The 15,570-nt window shown below is 40.6% G+C and overlaps 1 protein-coding gene across 1 annotated transcript in view; it reads left to right on the top strand.

Annotated features, from left to right (window-relative positions):
- The window catches only part of LOC143284568 (uncharacterized), an 82,476-nt gene that overhangs the window by 33,084 nt on the left and 33,822 nt on the right, over positions 1–15,570 (top strand). The window contains exons 4-5 of the mRNA XM_076591359.1: positions 3,497–3,607; positions 8,254–8,334. Coding sequence (XP_076447474.1) covers positions 3,497–3,607; positions 8,254–8,334 — 192 coding nt within the window. The remainder of the gene's footprint in view (positions 1–3,496; positions 3,608–8,253; positions 8,335–15,570) is intronic.

Here is a 15,570-nt window from a genome sequence, read left to right as displayed (position 1 = left end):
GGGATTAACCACATGACTGCTGAATTAGAGATTAGTGTGGCAATAGTTTGAAATGCAGTCACCACTTTTTTTTGTGTGTGTACTCATCAAAGGAGGAATTTTGTTTAATGTCCCGTCACACATATCAGTGATTGAAGACATTTTGTTAAAGTATTTATGAATACATTTGAGTATTATCGGTTAGAAGGGGTGGGAGATGTGAATGAATGGAGTGTTGGGGAAACTGGGCAAATGAGGGTGAAATGTGGGTGAAATCTGAAAAAAAAAGAAAAAAATTTCAAAATTTAATTACAGGAAATTACTTAAAGGACTTCGTAAAAGAAAAGTTGTTAAACTGACAAGCGAAACAACTGATAATGAATGCAAAAAGTCAAAAACATCAACGTTCTCAGTGACTTGTGAAGACACACTTTCGTGTATATAAGGCTTCATCAAGCTACTGTCAAAAATTATATGCTCAATTGTCAGGTTACTAAAGCATATGCACTTGACACTAGAACAGTACTTGGTCCGTAATGAATTTGATAATAGTCTGAGAGCTAAACTCAGAACTGGTCTGCGAATCAGACCAAAGTCTGAGAGAGTCAACTGACGAGGTTTTTGACTTGTACTCAGGTATCATTGATTTTTGCTGACACAAAAGTAATCCTAGCCCAGGAGGAAGCTGTCCGAATAAGGAATGGTGACTGATTGACATCCTGACCAGTGAGGTCTCCTTTTTTTTCTTTTTTTTTTACATTCGTGGGCTGCAACTCCCATGTTCACTCGTATACACGTGAGTGGGCTTTTACGTATATGACCATTTCTACCCTGCCATCTAGGCAGCCATACTCCGCTTTCGGGGGTGTGCATGCTGGGTATGTTCTTGTTTCCATAACCCACCAAAGGCTGACATGGATTACAGGATCTTTAACATGCGTATTTGATCTTCTGCTTGTGTATACACACGAAGGGGGTTCAGGCACTGGCAGGTCTGTACATTTGTTGACCTGGGAGATCGTAAAAATCTCCACCCTTTACCCACCAGGCGCTGTCACCATGATTCGAACCTGGGACCCTCAGATTGAAAGTCCAGTGCTTTAACCGCTTGGCTATTGCACCTATCATAGGTCTCCTTTATCTCAGTTTGTTTCTCAAGGAGGCGTCACTGCGTTCAGACAAGTCCATATACGCTACACCACATCTGCTAATCAGATGCCTAACCAGCAGCTTAACCCAGCGTGTTTGTCAGGCATGCTTACATATTTGTGTACCTATCAGAGTGGATTTCTTTTGACATGATTTTGCCAGAAGACAAACACTTTCGTTGCCTTGGGTTCTTTTTCAGTAAGCCAAGTGCATGTTGCGCATGGGACCTCGGTTTATCATCTCATCCGAAAGACTACACACTCAGTTTGATTTTCCAGCCAAACTTAGGAGAAAGGGTGAGAGCGGGATTCGAACCCACACCCTCAAGGACTCACTGTATTGGCAGCTGAGTGTCTTAACCATTCTGCCACCTTCCTCTTATCTCAGTGAAAGGAGACAGCCCTTCATTGGCAAGCATGCTCATCAGCAGCAGATAAGGGGTTAAGTGTGTCTGATCAGATGAAAAATTACATCAGTCAGTGGCGGTACTCAACCATGTCAGTTAGATATATATGCATATGGATGCATATGATGTGGAGTGATGGCCTAGAGGTAACACGTCCGCTTAGGAAGCGAGACAATCTGAGCGCGCTGGTTCAAATCATGGCTCAGCCGTCGATATTTTCTCCCCCTCCACTAGACCTTGAATGGTGGTCTGGATGCTAGTCATTTGGATGAGACGATAAACCGAGGTCCTGTGTGCAGCATGCACTTAGCGCACATAAAAGAACCCACGGCAACAAAAGGGTTGTTCCTGGCAAAATTCTGTCGAAAAATCCACTTCCATAGGAAAAACAAATAAGACTGCAGGCAGGAAAAAATACCAAAAAAATGGGTGGCGCTGTAGTGTAGTGACACGCTCTCCCTGGGGAGAGTAGCCCGAATTTCACACAGAGAAATCTGTTGTGATTAAAAGAAATACAAATACAAAATAAATACATATATATATCAGTCATAGTGATTATGCCACATCATGGGCAGCTGCATAGAGAAGAATATCAGCTTCACAACTCAATTGTAAAATGTGCAGAAATTTGATACCTGTGCATATTTACTGTACATAGGTATGAGCCTCTGTCTTATAATGATCCCCACATAAAAGGCTTTAAATGAAGAGAGAGAGAGAGAGAGAGAGAACAAATGAAATCTTATGAGCATTCTTAAAGGAATGAGCACAATGTTTTTTTTACAGCCATCCCTCTGAGCAAAGAAAACAAAGCAAAAGATGAAAAATAAAAAGAAATAGTGAGAACCAAATTATTCACAACAGCAACATTATCCAACTTACACACGCATGCACAAACATAAGTAAAAGTATTTATGTACAATGCTATAATAATGCTATTATAAATAACTCTAGTGTGTGTGTGAGAGAGAGAGAGAGGAGGGTGGGGGGGGGGGATTCATGATTGGATGGTCGATTGAATGTAATTTTATGGGGGTGATAGAGAAGTAAACAAACAGTGTTGTTTTTTCATCATGCGGCCAAGGAAAAAAGTGGCGGGGAGAGAGACAGAAGGGGGTCGGGGGGGTGCTGAAGATGACGGAATCTCTAGTGTTTCTGCAGAAACATGGCAGGAAAGCTTTCAGTTCTTCAGGAATACAAATCACCGAATTCTATACCTTTTTCTGCCCATCACAGTGTTCCTCATTCAGTCTTTTAGAACAAATCTATAAAAAAAAAAATTTTTAATTTAAAAACCCCATTCATTTCAAAGCAGTCCCTACATAATTTAGGCACTCCGTTCAGTATCTGTAGTCTGTGGATCAACATCTGCTTTTTCCAGGCATGTGTGGGTGTGTGTGTGTGCGCGCGCGCGTGTGCACACGCGCGTGTGTGTGTTTCACTGACTAACGTGTTACTGTAAAGTGCTTTGAGAGATTCGAAAGTGCTATATACAAACGCACTATCATTCTCACTATTTTTAAGATTTATTATCATCATTATGACAAAGTTTGGTGTAAAAACATTTTCTCTTCACTGCATTGCTGTAGCTTCATGTTTAGTTAAACATGTCAGTCAATGTTTCTGATCTTACTTTGATATGCCTTTGTGAATTCTGTGTCAGCTTACCCAGATTTGTGGATGTCAGACAAACACACATACAAAGTCATAACGATACACACAAAAATACACATAAAGATACACACATTAATTATGTTGACACACTCAGCGATCACTGAACTAGACATACTTATATTCACACATGCATGGGCATGTACACATATGCATGCATACACACGCAAGCACACATACTTGCACAAGCTCATGCATGCGCACGTGCACACACACACATACAGTTACTATGTATCAAATTAGTGAATGCTACCATTGCTTGATCTTAATGTGTGTGTGTGTGTGTTTCAGTTGCAGCCGGATCAAGTGGTGTTCGAGACGTTCACAAACAGTGAAGGAAAGGAGTTTATATGTGCGTACCGCGCTGGTAAACGCTACTATCTGGACAGCTGGCACTCTCAGGTTAGGGAAAGACTGTTTGCTTGATGGGGGAGGGGAAGGGCCGTGTGTGTGTGTGTGTGTGTGTAATTTCATGGTGGTAAATTGAAATAATCAGCAACTGCTTTTTTTACATACCATGTGATGTGCTTTGTTTTGCTGTGATCTGCTCCTGTGCCATGTAGGCAGCCATACTCCACTTTCGGGGGGGTGCATGCTGGATATGTTCTTGTTTCCATAACCCACCAAACGCTGACATGGATTACAGGATCTTTAACATGTGTATTTGATCTTCTGCTTGCATATACACACGAAGGGGGTTCAGGCACTGGCAGGTCTGCACTTATGTTGACCTGGGAGATGGGAAATATCTCCACCCTTCACCCTCCAGGCGCCATCACCGTGATTCAAACCCAGGACCCCCAGATTGAAAGTCCAACGCTTTAACCACTCAGCTATTGCTCCTGTCTGGGTCATTCTGTTTTCTATATTTTGATGATGGTGAACAGTGACGAGGGTTATGACGATGATGCCGTTGGGGTCTATTTAGGTTAGGAACAACTGGACAAGGCTGTACTCTTGTATTTGTATTTGTATTTGTATTTCTTTTGTATCACAACAGATTTCTCTGTGTGAAATTCGGGCTGCTCTCCCCATGGAGAGCGTGTCGCTACATTACAGCGCCACCCATTTTTAAAAAAAATTTCCTGCATGCAGTTTTATTTGTTTTTCCTATGGAAGTGGATTTTTCGACAGAATTTTGCCAGGAACAACCCTTTTTTCGTTGTCGTGGATTCTTTTACATGCACTAAGTGCACACGGGACCTTGGTTTATCGTCTCAACTGAATGACTAGCATCCAGACCACCACTCAAGGTCTAGTGGAGGAGGGAGAAAATATCGGCGGCTGAGCTGTGATTCGAACAAGCACGCTCAGATTCTCTCACTTCCTAGGCGGACGCATTACCTCTAGGCCATCACGCCACATGTTATATCCCAGCATTGACCAGGCTGAGAGTTAAAGACACCTGCAGTGCTGGTCAGGAAATATTTTATGCAACACTCCCCAAGACACATCCATGAAGTGGATGACCTTTTACTGGTGCTAGTCTTCCCATTTTAGTCTGTGTAGAACACTCAGCTCTGGGTCGGAGCTCTGATGGATCCTTGAACCCTTGTTTTCCCAGTCATCCATCCATGACACTAACCACTTTGCCACAGTGGCTGGTGGCAATAAGTTATTCAGTTTTGCTCCACACTTGAGCGCTACTTCGGCACTGGTTTTAATGTCTGTGCTGGAATGGTGCTTGGTAATCAAATCCCAATTTGTTGAAATGGTTATTCCAGCCTTTCAGCTGAGTGTAAGCAATCAGAAGTGGGACACATCATTCATTCATTCATTCATTATGCCCATCGCTCCTGGTGGAGCATAGGCCATCGATGACCCCTCACCATTGCACTCTGTTCTGGGCTGTTCTGGCCATTCCAGTCCAGTTGGTCCCTTGCTGCTTCAGCTAGAAGTGGGACACGACTCTTGATAAACTTTTAGGCACCATGCTGACAGAGTTTTTGCAGTTTGAGGTTGTTGTTTAAGTGGTGTTTTTGGGGGTGTTTTTTTTTTTTTTTTTTTTTTTTGCGGGTTACTGACTTTGTTACGACTGTGTATCATTCTCCTCACGCTCCTGTTTCTGTTATGTGGACTGATGGCCCAGAGATAACGCGTCTACCTAGGAAGCGAGAGAATGTGAGCGCGCTGGTTCAAATCACGGCACAGTTGCCAGTATTTTCTCCCCCTCCACTAGACCTTGATTGGTGGTCTGGATGCTAGTCATTCGGATGAGACGATAAACCGAGATCCCGTGTGCAGCATGCACTTAGCGTACGTAAAAGATCACACGGCAACAAAAGGGTTGCCCCTGGCAAAATTCTGTAGATAGTCCACTTCGATATTTAAAAAAAGCACACATAAAAAAACTGCAGGCAGGAAAAAAATACATTAAAAAAATGGGTGGCGCTCTCAGTGCAGCAACACGCTCTCCCTAGGGACAGCAACCTGAATTTCACACAGAGAAATCTGTTGTGACAAAAAAGAGTACAATACAAAACAATACAATATGTATATTTATTTTTGGCATTTCCTGTGGTATGCCTGCTATGACTATATATATATATATATATATATATATATATATATATATATTTATGGTGTTTCCTGTGATGTGTCTGTCATGACTATGTGTATATTTATTTCTGGTGTTTCTTGAGGTTTGCTTGTTATGACTGTATATATTTATTTCTGGTGTTTCCTGTGCCTGTTGTGTGCCTGCTATGACTGTGTATATATATTTGTATGTTGTGTTTCCTGTGGTGTACCTGTATGTATTACGACTATGTATGATACATGTATTTGTAGTGTTTCATGGGGGGGGTGGGGTGGGGGGTAGGGGATGGGGGGGGGGTATGACTGTGTATTTATTTATTTGTGATGTTTCCTGTGGTCTGCCTGTTATGACTATGTATATATCTATTTGTGGTGTTTCCTGTGGGTACCTGTAAGTATTACGACTATGTATGATATATGTATTTGTGGTGTTTCCTGGGAGGTGGAGGTGGGGGTTGCGAGGGGGGTTATGACTATGTATGTATTTATTTGTGATGTTTCCAATGGTGTGCCTGTCATGACTATGTATATATCTATTTGTGATGTTTCCAATGGTGTGCCTGTTATGACTGTGTATATATCTATTTGTGGTGTTTCATGTGGTATATCTGTAACGACTGCACACATTTATTTGTGGTGTTTCATGTGGTGTGCCTGTTATGACTGTGTATATCATATCTATTTGTGGTGTTTCATGTGGTATATCTGTAATGACTGCACACATTTATTTATGGTCTTTGCTGTGGTGTGCCTGTCATGACTATGTATATATCTATTTGTGGTGTTTCATGTGGTATATCTGTAACGACTGCACACATTTATTTGTGGTTTTTCCTGTGGTGTGCCTGTTATGACTGTGTATATATCTATTTGTGGTGTTTCATGTGGTATATCTGTAACGACTGCACACATTTATTTATGGTCTTTGTTGTGGTGTGCCTGTTATGACTGTATATTATATCTATTTGTGGTGTTTCATGTGGTATATCTGTAACGACTGCACACATTTATTTGTGGTGTTTCATGTGGTGTGCCTGTTATGACTGTGTATATTATATCTTTTTGTGGTGTTTCATGTGGTATATCTGTAATGACTGCACACATTTATTTATGGTCTTTGTTGTGGTGTGCCTGTTATGACTGTGTATATATCCATTTGTGGTGTTTCATGTGGTATGTCTGTAATGACTGCACACATTTATTTATGGTCTTTGTTGTGGTGTGCCTGTTATGACTGTATATTATATCTATTTGTGGTGTTTCATGTGGTATGTCTGTAATGACTGCACACATTTATTTGTGGTCTTTGTTGTGGTGTGCCTGTTATGACTGTGTATATATCTGTTTGTGGTGTTTCATGTGGTATATCTGTAATGACTGCACACATTTATTTGTGGTGTTTCCAGTGGGGTGCCTGTCATGACTGTGTATATATCTATTTGTGGTGTTTCATGTGGTATATCTGTAACGACTGCACACATTTATTTGTGGTTTTTCCTGTGGTGTGCCTGTTATGACTGTGTATATATCTGTTTGTGGTGTTTCATGTGGTACATCTGTAACGACTGCACACATTTATTTGTGGTTTTTCCTGTGGTGTGCCTGTTATGACTGTGTGTATTATATCTATTTGTGGTGTTTTATGTGGTATATCTGTAACGACTGCACAGATTTATTTGTGGTGTTTCCTGTGGTGTGCCTGTCATGACTGTGTATATATCTATTTGTGGTGTTTCATGTGGTATATCTGTAACGACTGCACACATTTATTTGTGGTTTTTCCTGTGGTGTGCCTGTTATGACTGTGTATATATCTATTTGTGGTGTTTCATGTGGTATATCTGTAATGACTGCACACATTTATTTGTGGTCTTTGTTGTGGTGTGCCTGTCATGACTATGTATATATCTATTTGTGGTGTTTCATGTGGTATATCTGTAATGACTGCACACATTTATTTGTGGTGTTTCCTGTTGTGCTGGTTATGACTGTGTATATATCTGTTTGTGGTGTTTCATGTGGTATATCTGTAATGACTGCACACATTTATTTGTGGTGTTTCATGTTGTGCTGGTTATGACTGTGTATATATCTGTTTGTGGTGTTTCATGTGGTATATCTGTAATGACTGCACACATTTATTTATGGTCTTTGCTGTGGTGTGCCTGTCATGACTGTGTATATATCTATTTGTGGTGTTTCATGTGGTATATCTGTAACGACTGCACACATTTATTTATGGTCTTTGTTGTGGTGTGCCTGTTATGACTGTGTATATATCCATTTGTGGTGTTTCATGTGGTATATCTGTAACGACTGCACACATTTATTTGTGGTTTTTCCTGTGGTGTGCCTGTTATGACTGTGTATATATCTATTTGTGGTGTTTCATGTGGTATATCTGTAACGACTGCACACATTTATTTGCAGTGTTTTCTGTGGCTGTGGTGTGGCCCATTAGTGTTATGACTATGTTCCTATTCATTCGCTGAGTTTTCTGTGGCGTGCAGGAATGGCAGCCATTTCCTGAGCGATGGTACAAAGAGGGGACCCTCAGGCCACTGGACGACAGCCAGGTGCAGGAGAATTACGTAAGCTTCCTTTTTGTGGATCTGGCCGGGGTACTCTTTTTGTATAAAACATGAGTGAGAGCATTTCTGAATTACAGACTGGTATTTTAGTGACTCAGAAAACAAAGACATGGCACGCTAGAAAAAGTTTTTTTCATGGTTGGAAGTATTTTGGCATTATGCAGCAGATTTCTGTGTAGGCATTTTGGTGATTTCTTGTTTTAGAATGGGTTTGGGTTTTTTTTCCCCTTTATTTTACTCTGTTTTGGTATAAAGACACACGCTTTGGGTTTCCCCCAAACCATGGCCTGAGATTTGTCAGTGTTACAAAGTCCAGTTGTTCCCTCCCCTGTTTTATATCCCTGGTGATAGTTTGGAGTGTTTCTTGTCCCCACTTCTTTCTCACTTTTTATCTCTTTTTTTTTCTGAGTTCTCATCTGCCAGTACAGTGTTCGCGAGCATCTGAGTTAAGATTCCTGGTTTCACGCTCTCTCTCAAGTCAGTTTGACTGGAAAATCATACTGAGCGTCCAGTCATTCGGATGAGATGATAAACCAAAGTCCTGTGTGCAGCACACACTTGGTGCACTGAAAAAGGACCCATGGCAACAAAAGGGTTGTCCTCTGGCAAAATTCTGTAGAAGAAATCCACTCTGATAGGTACACACACACACACACACACACACACACACACACACACATATATATATATATATGATATATATATGCATGCACTCGTGTGTTGGTCAGGCATCTGTGATGTAGCCCGAATGCACCAGCAAGTGTTTAGTTACGGAATCTCACGATGAAACTTTCCATTCAACCCTTGACACATTTGCAATGCCCAGTGCAGCTGCTGTTGTTGTGCTAACCCATGAGGAAAACATGGGGAAAAAATTCAATCGTTGAAGCCGCTATAGCGTTCCGTCATCCAGAACTGCGTCTTACCTCAGGAACACTATTGCGTTCCTTTGTCCGCAGTGAGTTAATGATTCATACAAATCTTGCATAGACTCTCAAGGCCTGACCGGCGCTTTGGGTTTATGCGTTGGTCTGGCATCTGCTGTGAGAATTTAAATGGATAAAAAGCAGATGTGGTGTAGCGAGTATGGATCAGTCCACATGCTTTGACAACTCCTTGAAACTTAGAAATAACAAGTCTCACTTGCCATGTGAGTGCATTCGTGTGTGTGTGTGTGTGTGGGTATGAGTGTGTCGCTGTCTCTCTCTCTCTGTTTCTGTGTGCAGTGCATGTCTCTTAGGTGTGTGTGTGTGTGTGTGTGTGCAGTGCATGCTTGTGTGTATGTGTGTGTGGGGGGGCATAAGTGTGTTTGTGTCTGTGTGTGTGCGCATGCACTTAAGTGTGTGTGTTTGTGTTTCTTTATTTTTATGCACAGGACATAGAGTTGTAAAATTCATGTTTCAGTTTGTTATTTTTTTGAGTGACCAATAGTGTCAAGGGAACTAACAACTGTTTGTAAGTTTGTGACTAAACTTATATGTTGTTGCTTTTGTTTTTCATTTGTGACTATCACTATTTTTTATTTTGTGTCGTAACATGACACACTAGGATTTAACGTTATGATAGACATCACTTCTTCACTTATGCCTACATTCTATGGAATTTATTTAACTTTTTTTTTCCCATGAAATTTAAAAACGATCTTCTGTTACCTGGTGTAAATGGAGATTTGGTGGAGAGAGATTCTTTCTAGCGTATTGCAGGCTGGTTCCTCAATATTTACTTTGTGTGCACTTGAAGTGAATTAACTCTCTAATGAATCTTATGAGCAGATATCAATCAAATTTGGATCAAAGGGAAATAAATCTCGTCGCTCTTTCTTCGGTCTCACTGACTGGTCTGCAAAGATTAAAAGCTAGGTGGTGCTGTTGATGCTGGTAGACTGCCAAACATATTTTGATGAAAAAGAAAATAGTTGGACACTTCAAAAGCTTTGTTGTTGTTGGATAATCTCCTATTCACCTGTTGTTTGCACAGATTTTGGGGAGAAGAGACACTCCTCTAATGTACAGGAGGTGTGTTTCCAAATTTTAGACAGCGTGTTACATGCATTTGGAGTTATTTTCTAATTTGGCAGCTAGGGTTGACAAGGAGGAGGAATTTTGTTTAATTTTTACTGTTGATTATAGACATTGAGTGAAAGTGTAAATTTTCACACAGTCTGAATCATTATTATTTAGAAATGGATAAATAAAAAGGTAGGAGAATAGATGGAAGGCAGTTAAAGATGAATATTTGAAATAAATAGAAGTACAGTAACTATAATTATTTATTGGATTTCTTAAAAGGAAATGTGTAGATTTAACAAGAGCAACAACTGATAATTGTGATGATGATGTTCATTCTAGGGATTCGAAGATGACCATGAATGTAAAAACTCGAAAGTGACGTTCCCACTGATTGTAGATAACATATTTTCATTTAATTACTTAGTAGGGCTTCAAATGGTGAGCAGTTCTGATGATTCCTCCCAAGATGAAATGTTTATTTATCATTTTGCTCCTTTGAAGTTCTCAGTGGGCCATAAAATAAGCTGAGAGTCCTTTTAGTGCTTTGCCATCAGGCAGTGGTAGTTTTGTAAACAGAATGTGTGATTTCAAGCATTGTGATAGATTGTTGGACTTACTGTTACATGTTAAGTGAGTTTTGAAATATATTTTTTTCTGTAATGATCATGTGAAAAAAAAGAGCAAGCAGGCCTACAGTCTTATATGTGGGAAAACAAAAAATACCAACACAGGTGTGTTCACACACACACACACACTCCCCTACTCCCACATGCTTGCATTCACTCTCTCTCTCTGTCTGTCTGTCTGTCTGTCTCTCTCTCTCTCTCTCTCTCTCTCTCTCTCTCACACACACACACACACACACACACACACACACACACACACACACACACACACAGATGAAATATGCATACAATTTCACGCATACCCAGATAAATGCAAACTCAAAATCACTTTTTTTTCTTTCTTTTTTTGCTGTTCATTTTGTCATAAACGCTAGATTTGTATATAGATCACATAAGATGAGCTCTGTTTCTGTTATAGAAGAAACAGAGATTTGACCAGTCATGTAACAAAACCAGTGCTGTTGCTTGTTGATGTCACAAAAATGAAACATGCTTTGTTTCTGTCTGCAAACTGAAGGAGAGAATGGAAGAGCTGGCAAATCGGTTAGAGTCCTATATCAGTGTAAGGGTTTTAACTGCTTGTAACTCAGGCTTTTTGTGTTAGCTGCATGAGGAATGAATCTCTCTGCTCACTTGAGAGCGTGAAGCATGGATCCTCTCCCTTGTTTGGATATGAGAAGGCCTGGGGAACCAGATCTGATATAGTAGAGACGAAAGAAGTATCTGAACAGCCACCATGGCCAAGTGGTTAGCATCGTGAACTGACAGTTGGGAGGCTGTGGGTTGGGTTCCCAGTGGAGGTGGGTTTTTTGGGTTGTTTTTTCTGTCCGCGGCTGGCCCCCTACCCAAGGGTAGAGCATGCTATGGGCTTAAACGGGAAGACTGGGACCACAGAGTTGAGTGATATATACTTCATAGATGCGTCTTTGGGTGTGTTGCTCAAACTTCCTGACCAGCACTGCAGTTGTTTGTCTCTTATCAGGCCTGGGTAACGCTGGGGTAACATTATGAAAAGAAACGTGGAGTACAGCCTTGTGATTTAGTCCCAGACCTAAGATGTACCTCCATAGCAGCATCGTCAGTCAGTCCCAGACCTAAGATGTACCTCCATAGCAGCACTGTCAGTCAGTCCCAGACCTAAGATGTACCTCCATAGCAGCATCGTCAGTAAGTCCCCAGACCTAAGATGTACCTCCATAGCAGCATCGTCCGTCAGTCCCAGACCTAAGATGTACCTCCATAGCAGCATTGTCAGTCAGTCCCAGACCTAAGATGTACCTCCATAGCAGCATTGTCAGTCCCAGACCTAAGATGTACCTCCATAGCAGCACTGTCAGTCAGTCCCAGACCTAAGATGTACCTCCATAGCAGCACTGTCAGTAAGTCCCAGACCTAAGATGTACCTCCATAGCAGCACTGTCAGTAAGTCCCAGACCTAAGATGTAGCTCCATAGCAGCACTGTCAGTAAGTCCCCAGACCTAAGATGTACCTCCATAGCAGCATCGTCAGTCATCTTCCTCCTCTTTCTTCACCGTCAGTAGTTAAAAGAAGAGAAAAATCTGTCTTAAGGAAAACAGCTGAAGGTTTTATTGAGCAAGCTGTAACTGATAAGATGTGGCATGAGTGTAATTTTTTTCTGGTGTTTGCTGAGTCGTGCTTTTTATTTTGTTTACAAAGTGTTAGGCATGGCTTACTTACACACTGTGATGTAAAGCGAAGCATGCATTCCTGATGTTATTTCCTTTGTATATATTTACATACATATATTTTTGCATGATCTTCTGTGGTTGGAAGTCATAGTTAGCAGAATCTTCATTTTATAGTTTTGTTTCTAAAAAAGCTTTCTTTTTCAGTTTAAAGGGAAGGGAAGCGTAGAATTAGTTTCGAGTGAAAACGTGAACAATAATAATGAACAAATGGATAACAGTTATAAGGAGTTCTGTACATGAAGTTTTCAGAGTCATCATAGCCATAATCATAATCAAAATGCGCAGTTGGAAAAAGACTGTTCCATTGCATCATGCATACAAGTGTGATCAAATGTCTGTTAAATAAATTCCTGCAACTGATGTTCTGTCACTTTTTGATCACACATGTATTTGTGTGTGTGTGTGTGTGTGTGTATGTGTGTGTGTGTGTGTGTGTGTGTGTGTGTGCGTGTATGTGTGTGTGTGTGTGTGTGTGGGTGTGTGTGTATGTGTGGGTGTGGGTGTGTGTGATCATAATCCTGGAAAAGAAAACCATCAAAACAGGACACATTTTGTGTTAGGTTTCACACCTAGTGCATTTTTGTCTTCTTTTCATTTTCATGGCAGATGTCAGTTTTCTTATTGGCGGGGGAGGGGAGGGGAGGGGTGTGGGGGGGGGGGGGGGGGGGGGTTGAAAGAAATTGTGAATACAGTACACATTGTTTTTCTTTCTTTAAAAAAAAAAAAAAGAAAAGAAAAGTATTTATGTATTTGTGGCACATGCTGATGTGCGTATGTGTGCATGTTCAAAGTTTCTTTAAACCAACACCAACACAACTGTTCTCACAATATTGTGTGTAGGCTGGCCATCTGTGTGCGTTATGATCACAGGGTGTGATATTTTGTCACCGTTCCCCAAGGCTTTCACCCCACAGTTCCTGCACGTCTTTCAGTCTCCATGCCTCGTTCCATCCATTGTGTAAAGCATTGTTCCAACAGAACCAGCTGTCATCGTATAGCCAGAGTACATCCACTGATCATACATTATTACGAAATTCTTTGTGTTTTTTTCTTTATTGAGGAAACATGATATTCTAATTCTAATTCTAATTCTAAATTGTGAATACAGTACACATTGTTTTTCTTTCTTTAAAAAAAAAATGTATTTATGTATTTGTGGCACATGCTGATGTGCATATGTGTGCATGTTCAAAGTTTCTTTAAAAAAAAACAAAAAAAACACCAACACCAACACAACAACTGTTCTCACAATATTGTGTGTAGGCTGGCCATCTGTGTGCGTTATGATCACAGGGTGTGATATTTTGTCACCGTTCCCCAAGGCTTTCACCCCACAGTTCCTGCACGTCTTTCAGTCTCCATGCCTCGTTCCATCCATTGTGTAAAGCATTGTTCCAACAGAACCAGCTGTCATCGTATAGCCAAGAGTACATCCACTGATCATACATTATTACGAAATTCTTTGTTTTTTTCTTTATCGAGGAAACATGATATTCTAATTCATTGAAGTAATGTATGTTTGTTATCTGGTAAATGTACTGGTGTTTTTTGTTTTGGGTGGTTTTTTTTTTTGGTGGTGTTTTATTTGCTTATGTTCATGCTCAGAATATGTGCTGGTATGTTAGGGTTTAAAATAAAATTGACCATGAGTGCTTATGTACTTGGTTGTTGTATTGGTATTAAAATTAGATTGACCTTGGGTGCTTATGTACTGGGCTGTACTCAGCTGTTGTATTGTGTCATTTACATATGTGCATTTATATGCAGCTTTAAAGTGTACAGGCGATGAGTATATCTCAGTGTGTTAAAGTTTTAAGTGGACGTGATAATAATTTTGTGGTATCCCCCACATTTCTACTTACACAGTCTTTCAAATTTCAGCCATTGTTCAAAGATTCAAATAGATTGATTCCTTTTACCCCATTTGGGGTTTGGAGGATACAGTAACAATTCACACACAATGAATCACAACTTCAGTCCAGCTATGTCAGATGAAGATTGAAGGAAAAGTTGTGCACGCTTCCCAAGTTTTATGAATATACTTTAGCTGACTTTTATTTTCTTCCCAGCACAAAGTAAATTGCATAAATGGAACAGTGAAGAATGTGATTGACATTTACATGGTGTCAGTGTATTTTGAATGCCATTGTAATTGTTCTCCATCCAATAATCCAACAGTATCAGCAGTCCTAAACTGAATATTGATGAATGCAGTTGACATTTACATGGTGTCCGTGTATTTTGAATGACACTGTTTGGTTCTCCATCCAATTCAAGAGAACCAGCAGTTCTAAAAGGAACATTGATGAATGTGATTGACATTTACATAGTATCAGTGTATTTTGAAATGCATTTTAATTGTCCTCCATCCAATCCAAGAGGACTAGAAGTCTTAAAGGAAGCATTGAAGAATGTGATTGATATTTACATGGTGTCAGCGTATTTTAAAACACATTGTAATTGTTCTCCACCTGACGGGCGCAATAGCCAAATGGTTAAAGCGTTGGACTTTCAATCTGAGGGTCCCGGGTTCGAATCACGGTGATGGCGCCTGGTGCGGAAAGGGTGGAGATTTTTCCGATCTCCCAGGTCAACATATGTGCAGACCTGCTAGTGCCTGAACCCCCTTCGTGTGTATACGCAAGCAGAAGATCAAATACGCACGTTAAAGATCCTGTAATCCATGTCAGTGTTCGGTGGGTTATGGAAACAAGTACATACCCAGCATGCACACCCCCGAAAGCGGAGTATGGCTGCCTACATGGCGGGGTAAAAACGGTCGTACACGTAAAAGCTCACTTGTGTATATACGAGTGAACGTGGGAGTTGCAGCCTACGAACAAAGAAGAAGAAGAAGAATGACATTGTGTTGTTCCCCTTGCAATCCCACA

Source organism: Babylonia areolata, chromosome 8 (assembly GCF_041734735.1).
Source record: "Babylonia areolata isolate BAREFJ2019XMU chromosome 8, ASM4173473v1, whole genome shotgun sequence".
NCBI classification, from domain to species: Eukaryota; Metazoa; Mollusca; class Gastropoda; order Neogastropoda; family Buccinidae; genus Babylonia; species Babylonia areolata.
The sequence above is the reverse complement of the archived record's forward strand: the minus strand, read 5'-3'. Positions and strand labels throughout refer to the sequence as shown.